At 45.8% G+C, this 10,405-nt stretch overlaps 1 protein-coding gene across 3 annotated transcripts in view; it reads left to right on the top strand.

The window, feature by feature from the left end:
- The first annotated feature begins 341 nt into the window (after positions 1 to 341).
- SRPX (sushi repeat containing protein X-linked) overlaps positions 342 to 10,405 on the top strand; it is a 42,958-nt gene continuing 32,894 nt past the window's right edge. For 2 of the 3 annotated variants that reach the window (XM_082784657.1, XM_082784659.1), the window contains exon 1: positions 352 to 436. In XM_082784657.1, the coding sequence (XP_082640783.1) occupies positions 367 to 436 (70 nt within the window). In that variant the 5' untranslated portion in view covers positions 352 to 366. Of the gene's footprint in view, positions 437 to 10,405 lie in introns of all 3 variants that reach the window. The other variant, XM_082784658.1, reaches the window with a different exon arrangement.

Here is a 10,405-nt window from a genome sequence, read left to right as displayed (position 1 = left end):
TTTGGGGGCTGCCCTTCCTCATCCTCATCCTCAAACTCCCCTCCCCGCCGGCGGAGGCTGCTGGGGGAGAGAGGGGAGAGAGGGACGAGAGGGACAAGGCTCCCTGACGGGCTGCGGGTCGGGGGAGCCGGGACCCCGGGCTGTGGGGGCACGGGGCTGCGGCGCCACGTTGGGGTCGATGCCGGCGGGCCAGGGGAGGCGAGGCGGGGCCGTGCCGAGCTCCCTCACAGGAGGAGGAGGAGGAGGAGCCTCGGGCCGAGCCGGGGAGCCCGCTCCGAGGATGTCTCCGTCCCACTCCTCCTCCTCCTGCCCCTTTGCCGCGCAGCCCTCAGCCGGGAAGGGCCGCCGCCGCCGCCGCCGCGCAGCATGGCGAGCCGCTGCCTGCGCCTGGCCGCCCTGCTCGCCCTCACCGCCTGCCCCGGCCGCGCCTACCAGGGTAGGGAAGGGGGCGGCAGCCCCCGGGTGTTTGCACGGGGGCTGGCGGAGTGTGGAAAAGGGAGTTTGGAAGGGGATTGAGGCCCGGGTGTAGGCGGGGAGAGAAAGGGAGCCCGCCGCGCTGGCCGCGCCTCGTCTGGTGGGGACACACTGTGCGGGGACAGCCGGGGGTGGCTGGGGGGCTAGGCATGGCTTTAGCAGGTGTAGGCGGTGAAAAGCCGGGGGCAGAGGTCTTGGTTCAAATTCAGGTGTGTTACACGGCAGAGAGGTGGTGAACAGGTGAGGAAGGCTCCTGGGGTGGCTGCCAGCTGTGTGTGGGGGCAGCCGCTGCTTGCTGCCGGCTCCTGCCCTCTGCACCCTGCAGCCAGCCCTGCCTAAGCGATAGCCCTGTCTGCCTAGGGCCATAAAATATCCCAGCGGTGGTATTTGCGAGCCGAAGTTAGCTTTTCTTGGGTTTCTTGGCATGCAGCAGCAGGACTCCTTTCCAGCGTGTTAAAGATGCTGGAAGGCGCGTTTGTCTTCGTTCCTTACAAAGCACGAAGGCATTGGATGCATCGGCTGCTGAATCAACAAAGACAACAGAAGTTTCTGTCCTGGCGTTTCTCTGAGGACTGTTGTGCTGCCAAACTCGTTATTTTCTTAGGAAGATGACTGAATGCCTTATTTTGCGGTTCGTGTGCATGTTAGCCTTCAATTAGTTTGCAGAGGATGCTAATATCCTGCTCTCTTCTTTCTTCTTAGAAGGCCAAATGTAACTTCTCCCATCCCAAAAACACACTTTTTGTGTGCAATCTTCAAGCTGACCACACAATAGCCAGCTTGTTTCACCTTTCACTCATTTGAAAGTCCACTTTTCCTATTAAGCTTAGTGATAAAGTCTCCAAACTGTTTAAATCATCAGCAGCTGTATTTGTAAACCCTAATTTCGAGCTAAGGTTTCACATCCCGTTTCTTTTGTTTGCTTATTTTGTTAAGAGAAAATGTGATATTCTTTCAAACCTTTATTCTCAATGTGAACCCGACCAAGTATTTTCTTTCATCACACTGTATTGGTCTCTAACTGTGCCCATCAGGTGACGGAGTGCATTTAGGTACGCTGAAATAGCTTCTCCAAATAATTTCAGTAGGAGGTATGTGTATGTGGCCCACTTGAACACAGACTATACATGCATGTACTGTAATGACCTGTTACTTGGAATTTAATGCTTTTTTTAATTGACAAAGCCAAAGAGCCTATTTCAGAGCCACGCAACATGCTTATTTTTGGTAGCAGATTGTCATTTAAACAGCAGGAGTAATCTAATCAGCTCTTGAATTCATAACTTGATAAAACTGGAGTTTTTATTGTAGAGCGTTTGTGCTTCATAACCCAAAGGCTATGGTGAACGATATACTAAATAAAAGTAATTTAGATGCTATAAACAGCGTTCTGTGATCCATATTTGATGTTAGGCAGTGAAAATCATCGAGTGATGAGTTAACTCTCTCCTTGGGTTTAGGAAGGTGACTGAAAAATACCTGAATTCTTCAAATACTGAAAAACATTTGAAGCAGCTGCTGTATTATATTACCTGTTACTGTAGTTTCATATCGTGAAAGATTTCACTTGGTCCTTTTACATTGTTCGGTTCAAAACCTGTGATGCACTGTTGGAACTTCTTTCATGGCACTACTAAGAGGAAAGTCCATTTGCTCTTTAGGAAGGTTTTAGAGATGTACCTTTTAGAAGTTAAAACAAGGAGTTTTGTTTGTTTGGCTTTCCCTAGGGAGTAAAGAGAAAACTAAAGACCTTTGAACTCAAGTGACTCTTTCCTCATCAGGTTCTTCTTGCCCTCCCCAGAGTTCTTCCCACCTCTTTTTTTTTTTTTTTTGTCCTAGTCTTCAGAGCTGTGGAAAACCAAGGTAAATTCTTTTTCTGTTGGGCTCAGGCAGAGCAATGATGACCTTCTGGTAGGGCTGGACGAGAGTACAGCTAAATATAAGTGCATAGGAAATCACTTGTTCAGTGCTACAGGTATGTGGAACTGGAATCTAGTGATGCTGCATGGTTGAGGACTGTCGTACTTGAGTCTTTACACTTTTAGTAGACTTTTGTAAGGAAAAGCAAACCTCTGACAAGAATAATGGAAAGTGGTTGTATTACGTTAAAAAAGAAGCTGTGTTTTAGAGGATAATATTGGTGTGAAGGGATTACAAACCTCAAGAGATGCCATTAAGATCACCTAAAGAACATGTAATACTAGAGAACTGTTTTCAAAACCTTTATGATATTTAAATAATTGAAAAACAATATATAAGCGTAGTATGTTTGTAAACACGTCTATATTTGGATATATGTTAAATACAAGCAGATGGATGTCTGTCTGGTTGCGGGAAGGGCAACTCTTCTGAAAGCTGTAGAGGAAGGGCTGCATCTGTGCTGCAGCCTTTGAGAGCACGGCACTCCTTGCCCAACTGAGCTTATACTGCAAATAGACAAGGGATTGGAGGAGAAAACTGAAAGAAGTAAATATTTAAGATGGCTTAGAGTCGTATGGCAGGCTTTAAAAAAAAAATCTGGCGTTGCAATTAGTGTCTTGATTCCCAATTATAGCTCCTATCCATCAGGCTGGGCTGCAGCAGTCAAGAAACTGTCTCCAAGCCCCTAAGCAGCTGGTGTTCTGCACTGCCAAGGGTGGGGCCCGTTGTGTCAGCTGAGGTTTTTTTCTTGTTGCTTTTTTAATGCAGTTTGCTCTCTGCCCGTTAATCCTAGGTGACAACTTTCGTAGAAGTACGTACAGGACGCACTCCTGTTCCTGGTTCTGTGTGTGCTGGTCCCCTGAAGCCAAGCACACCGATGCTGAGCTCGTGGACGATGAAGACCTGGGTGCCCTTCAGGCTGTCTGAACCTAAACACAGAGCAGAAAGGCACAGTCTGCCCTCAAATAGCTCGCAGGCCAAGAAAAAGACAAAAAACATCACGTGAATACAAGCAGATAAGTATGTCCTAAGGCACAGCTTTATCCCAAGAGTTGTCCTTTGGACCAGTTGTCTCCTCCTAAATAAGTTCCAGATAGCTGGATGGCTGTATGTGAAGAAATGAGCAAGGCTCCCAGCCGCAGAGAGGCCTAGCAGAAATGACACGTTAAAGTGACCTCAAATGCAACAAACGTCCTGTTTATATCCATCAAGCATGGATGTCAAGGAGATGGAGTGGAGCTCAGTAGCAGTTACTTTTCACCCCTGCCAGCTGCTGGGTGCCTCTTGCTGCTGGTCCTCTGCAGTAGTCAATGCTAACAGACGTGACAGGCTTCCTGAGAGACTAGAGCGTATGAACACAGGTTTATAAAAACTAGCAGTTGAGGTTGCTATCAGTGCAGGTGAGATTCTTGTCTGCGAAAAAGTATAAATGAGCATGTAATGTGAAATGTCTAATACCCCAGCTCTTAAACAATTTGGTGATGTTGAGATGCGTTTCACTGTAGTCTCCTCGCTTCTGTGACAGCTGAAACCAAGAGAGGTCAATAAACAGTAGCATTACTGAAATATGCTTATTTTTCCCCCACTATACAAATATGAATGGAATTGGTAACAACTGAGTCAAATTTGTGGCTGTTGAAGGTGCAAGTTAAAAAATACTTTGCATTCTTTGAATGGCCACTGGGTTGAAAATTCAAACTCTTTGACATACAACCCTGTGCGGGTTGCTCAGGCTTGCTTGCTCTTCCTCGCTTTCCACATCTGTAAATTAAAAAAGCGGAAATGTGGACCACTGTGGAGTAATCGGAGATGTCTGTGTAAAAAGTCCACAGTGCAGATACTGCTGTGTACTGACGTACAGTAAGAGAGGAGCTGGAGGCAGGCACCGTCTCCATCCCGTGCTTTCAGGCGCATTGATGCAGTGCCTCCAAACTTTGCGACACTGACTGAAGGCCAGAGAGTGTGTGAAGAGCACCATTTGCATTGATGGCACAAACAGTGAATGAATACAGTCTTCCTGTTTGGTGTTTTATTTTTGTTGTTGTTTGGTTGGTTTTTTGGTCACTGAAGTAACCCGGGTGGGAGGCACTAAATTGATTGTTTCATAGCTTATCAGGTGTATAAAAATATTCTACTTAGGCAGTCCTGACTCTTGAGCTTTGTACTGTGCTGCCATACATGAGGTGAGGGCAGTGCAAGGGTCCCAGGAGCACCTTCATTGGGAGAGGTCAAAATGTTTTTTTTTTTGCCAACTAGGGTAACAAAGTAGATGTTCTTTGAAATACTTGGCTAATTTTTCTGCTTCTGAAATGTCTCTGTGTTTGTTTTTTCTTTAATTTGCTGCTTCAAGTTATGTCATATTTGAAGTACTTGCGATGTGCTGGGGATAGTTCGTTTCACAAGACCTTCACTTAAATTTTTTTTAGCGGGGTAAGTTGAAAGCTCAGCAGGCAGAGTGTTGCTGACCGTCCATCAGTTCTCTGCCACTGCTTCTAACTATTAATTATATTTAAAGGAACACTGTTAAAGCTGTGCAGACTGAAAATTTATGCTGTGATACCTTGAAAGTGTCTCCAAATTAGAGGTTTCAACTTTGATTCTCTTCCCTGTAACTTGAAAGAGCCACTTGAGAGGTCTGCCAGATTTTGACACAACTTTAACTTGACCTTTTGCATATCCCTATGTGAAGAGAGAAGGGGGTTTTATATTCCTTCAGAGATGACAATGGAAATAAATTTAATCTACCCAAGTTGGTAAATATGGCAATCTTAGCTTTACCAATGTCTTCTGTTAGTTTTCCTGAACAATCTTGGCAAAACTTTGTTGTGCTTGGGGAGGTAAATGGTGTCTTTGCTGTGTACTTAACACTAAGAAATGTGAAAGCAGCAGGTATGTGCAGAGTACAGTTCTAGCAAGTGCAACCTGAGGATGATTAGAAATCCTTCCCCCACCTCCCATTATCTTTAACTAGTGTTTCTTGGCAGCTGCAGGTTTTTTCCTGAGAGAAAAGTCTAAAATTACGTCTTCCCCTCAAGTTCTGTGAAGATGAAAGAAGAATACGTTTAGCATGGGAGCACTTCAATAGCCTGCTACCAGCATGCTGAAGTGAATCTGTCAAAATATCCTGGGGCTGGACTGGAGTTAAACTTCTCTGCGAAAAGGCTTACTTGAGGAGGAAGTGTTGCTTACTGGTTTCTTGTTTGTTCTGGGTTCTCTATGTGCGTCATGTACAGAAGTCTCTAGACTGGCTGGGCTGCTGTTTCCAGGCTCGGATGGCTAGCCTTTATCACCAGCTATACATATATATATATATATATTTTGTGTACTTTCTTCTCTAGTGCTTAGGAAATGCAACTTTGCAAAAGCAGCTGCTTTGTATTCCTTCACAGCCTTCTCAAAAGCATTGCTTTACAGGGCACTTTTGGAGTTTTGCCTTCCCCCCAGGAACCACTGTACGACTGTTTCTACTGATCAGCGTGGGCTCCTCTCCCCTGCTGCCTGGGCTTCCTTGTACCCGACTGCTGGCGTGTGGGATCTTTGGCAGGATCCCTCACTTTGGCCCCTGTTGGTTCAGATGCTACAAGGTAGGGTTTGGAGGCTCCCAGGGGCCTCTGCAGTACAGGAGAGGTTTCCCAAATTCTCAGCAGGGCCCTCTGGTGCGTCCTACACCAGGGGTGCCAAACTGCAACATGTTCTCCTTCACCCTCCCCTGCAATTTGGCACAAAATAAGCAGTGAGGGTGAGATGTGCTTTATTCTCTCAGTGGTGCTGTTCCTTTCAGCTCTCCTGCAGCTCTCCCCTGGGCTACTTTTCACTGTGTCCACTCAGCAGCTGCCCCCCTGCACTGCACAGGGCAAACCAAAGCCTGGGAGATGGAAGCACCCCCATGGTATCAGATCACCCAGCCCCTGCCAAAGTGCACAACTCCAGTGGGGGAAAGTTGGGCACTTCTGGCAAAGGATTTTGACGTTTGAGCAGATAACCACTTGTATAGCTTCGTGCATTTCGCTTTAGTCAGTGAGAAGGTGCTCTGGGTTGCTTTTGTGAGATGTCTGCAGGTCAGGAGCTATCTTTAAGGGGCAAAAAGCCACGACTAAAACATTCAAGATGCATATCAAAGATTTTTGATTGTGTCTGTATTTATTTGAAACTGGTGAGTGAACACCTATACATGTGTGTGTAGATCTTTGAGCTGTACAGTGCTTGAATTGTGATGTGCAGCTTCAGGGAGGCACAGAAGAAACTTCCGCAGCTCTGCAAGAAAACATAGCAGTAAATTTTATGCTATCATTTGCTTCAGATCTTGCGGAAGATAAAAATATGCATATGTGAGAATACTTCATGTATGTAATTTGGATGATTTAGAAGCTTGTGTTATAATGAAAGTTTGTTTTGAAGACTGAAATTACTATGTTGCCGTTACAGAAAGAATCCCTTTTTTCAGTCGTGACAAATCTTAAATTTCACCCGGCTCTGTACAGACAGGTTTGCTAACAACTGGAGATGTGATTAAAGACGACTGATTTTAGTCTTCCCTACTTCTTGCCCTCTTCTTCTTTTCAGGAAATGCCATTGCTTTTCAGGGTACTGGATTTAGGCATGCCTAAATCTGCACACTAAGAATAGCAGCAGCACGGTTTGGAAGCAGTCGTGTATTCAGGCTTCTCCAGCAGTGCCTTGTCGTGCTGCATGGTTTACCCGAAGCCTGCACTTAACCAGCGTGGGCTGGCCAAGTGAGTCACTTTGCAAAGTCTTTCCTTCGTGGCTGTCCCATGAGTTTTAACCTAGCAGGGTCTGTGGTCCTTGCTGGTGTCCCTCAGAGGTCTTCTGCCAGACTTCCTGACACTGCCTTGCCGGATGGGGTGAGATGCTGCTTCCGACTCCCACACCAAGCTAAAAGCCTCTGCCAGTTACACTTTTCTTCAGACTTTTCGGACAATGCACTTAAAATAATGGCTTAATTTGAATCTCCCTGTCTTGAGTCTGTCCGCTGTGGCTCTCTATTTATAATGCGTCGCTTGTAAGTAAAACAGGCCAAAATTTGTGTGCCTCTACCCAGCTATTCTTGAAGATTAAAATCAGGTTGGCTCCCAGCCATTCACTGCTCTCAGCTGCCCAGAGACAGATACCAGAGACAATGCACCAGACACCGAGTTATGGTGGCAGGGAACATTTAAATAAAAATAACAATAATAAAACAAATAATAAAAAGGTCTTTCCCATACTGTATTTTTCTGGGAAAGGAGTGGATGTGAGTGCTCCGGAAAGCTATTACTTGCTGAAAGGAGCTATGTTCCTTATTAATGTAACAAGGAAGAAAGGACACGGCTTGTTGAAGGTGTCTTTTCTGTGAAGGCATCTGGCTGGTAATTTGCTTCTACTTTGTACCACTGATTTCTTTTCAAGACATTAAGGGAGCTGGTTAGCCTGTGTCTGCTGGATCCCTTTTGTAAATGGTTTATCTGACCAGAGAGCACACTCGGAAGGCTTTGGCTGAAAACCTTCATATAAGGAGCAAGCACTATTACATGTGCCATGCATCATATTAAGTGAAAACATGTGGCTGTGTTTAGTTATGGGACTGCTAAAGGAAGCTCCTGCAGCTCTTCAAAACTGGAAAAGTATGAGCTGTGCATGACTGCTGTTTGGGGCATATCCATACACTCGCCTGAGTAGTCTCTCCATCCACCACAACATCTGGATGAGTTTCCTTTTTTCATAGGTATCAGGAACCACGTTCTGAGTATCTCACTGCTGCTGGACACACTGTAAGTAGACAGGAAATCCATGTCTGGGAGAACCAGGAGATAACCCTGACTGTCACCATGCTTTGGCTTCTTGTTTAAGAGGTTGTATGATCACATGCACCAAATTCTGAGCAGCTAGCAGTGCTCTTTGTGTTATCACCAATAAGTTTTTATCCTTTCTACCAGCACACTGAGAGTTTGCAGCAGTTAACTGCCTGAGAACTTGTCAGCAATGTGTCCCGTGGTCTTTTCTGCAATTTTGAATGCCTGAATTCTTTTATTTTTGTTTCTTCTGGTTGATGATTCTGCGTCTAGGACTGAGTGTTGAAACCAAGAATATTAAACAGCATCTGTAGATGACCTCAAGGCATTTCACACCCCTTAGATACCAGCACAGGCTGCACGTTGCTGCCCTGCAAGTTCTTTGGTTTTACTATTACTCAAAATCACCTTCTTGTAATATTTCTGGCTGCAGGTTTGTTTAGGAAAACCTTAAATGTGTGGCGTATTTTTAAAATGCCTCAGATGTCTTTAGCTGTAAAATACATTAAAACCACATCCATTGCTTGTGTGCAGTAAAAGACAACTTGTAGCTCATCAGAAAGATAACGTGATTGATTTATGGCTGCCTGTTTCCCCTGTTGGAAACGTAAGCCAGTTTGTCAAAATGAATCAGTACAGAGGAATTGAAAATAAGTCTTCCATTTCATGTATGAAATATTTTCATATCTGTAAGCCCCTCACAGTGAAAGCAGCTTTTGATTTATTTGCAGCTGATGAACGTTGTTTCTGAAATACAGTTCTGGTCTTTCTCTACTCTTTTGGCTGTAACAAAGTTTATTCTTTATAGAACTGAGGCAATGAAAAGGAGGGGGACAGGGAACAGAAAGATTCCATATGGCAGTATGTGGCACAAAATACATTAATTTATTGCTAATGATTTTGGTGGTGTAAAGGCTGATGCTTCTCAGGGCTCCAGTTCACACAGAGCGGTCTTCTCCAAAATGTTTGGAGTATGATTTAGGTGAAGGTAAGAGGGACTGACGAACAGCAGAAATGCAGGAAGGGAAGGCATAAATAAGATCTTGTGGCTGCATAAATTAGCTCTTGCACAATTTAAATAAACTTCGACCAAAAAGCCCAGCGCACCAGCACTGTCAGCAAACTGCAGGCTCTTCTCCTTATCACACCCACCCCAAGCTTTTGTGAGAGCTGACGCAGCAAGTTATGTTTTGGGTTATATTTGCTTGAACAGTTCTTTTAAAACCACTCTATTTAAGTCTTTTTAGTCACTTTTAGTTTCCTCTGTGGAAGGAGCTGCGAGGAGTTGCTGCCGTCACAGTGTGTGAGTGAGCAGGGGAGGAGGAAGGCTTGGCAGGCTCCGCCATACAGCAGTTTGCAAGTTCATACAGGATTGCATCTCTTCCAGGCCTGTAGTTCTCGGCTCTCTGCCGTCGGCATACTTCAGCCCCATAACAGGCTCCTGAAAACCACTGAAGATGGAGTGTGTTTTATATCGGGCTGGCTGCTGGATTGCTGCTACTCATGCTTCTTGCTGGGGCAGCGGGTTGTCCAAGGGTGGTTGAAACCAAACCCCAATGTTACTGCTTTTTCCCAGAATATGTTTTCTTCCCACAATGCTGGCTGGGTTAGGGATTTGGTGCACTGGGGTGTTTTACTGTCAGACCTCGTTTGAGGCTGCCCATTTGTCTGGTTTCACGTTGGCAGATGTTGGCGTGTCCTAGGCTGCTATTGAGCTGGCTTCCCTGCAAGGAAAGGATGCCAAGGAGCCCCTTGCTGCTGAGGGGCAGCGTGGTGAGGGGCAAAGGGGGGGAAAAACCAGCAGGACATGGCTTGTGTGACCCCTGGCCTTCTGCCGGGACTATGTGCCCAGTGCCACATCCCATTTTATGTGTGTAAAAACGCCAGTACAGGACTTCATTCTGTGAAATTTCATGGTTGGTTGAGCTGCATAGGAGACTGTAGAGTGTGTGTGGACATATATAAATAAAAAAGGTATTTTGGATTTCTCATTTCTGTGTAGCAGTGTAGGGTCAGGGCCATCCTGGCACGGCGAGGGCCAGCAGCGGGGCTGAGGCGTCGCCGAGCGGCCCTGTCCCGCCATGGCCAGGCCGTCAGCAGAGCCAGGCCGGGGTGGTGACCAGGCCCTGCTGGGACCCTGGGGCTGAATTTTGGGTTAAGTTTCACCTTATTTAGGGTGAACCTAAATACCTAAATAAGCACCTTATTTAAAAGCAAGCCCT

This window comes from Aythya marila, assembly GCF_965140915.1.
Source record: "Aythya marila genome assembly, chromosome: 1".
NCBI lineage: Eukaryota > Metazoa > Chordata > Aves > Anseriformes > Anatidae > Aythya > Aythya marila.
This window is presented reverse-complemented; position numbering and strand designations above follow the sequence as displayed.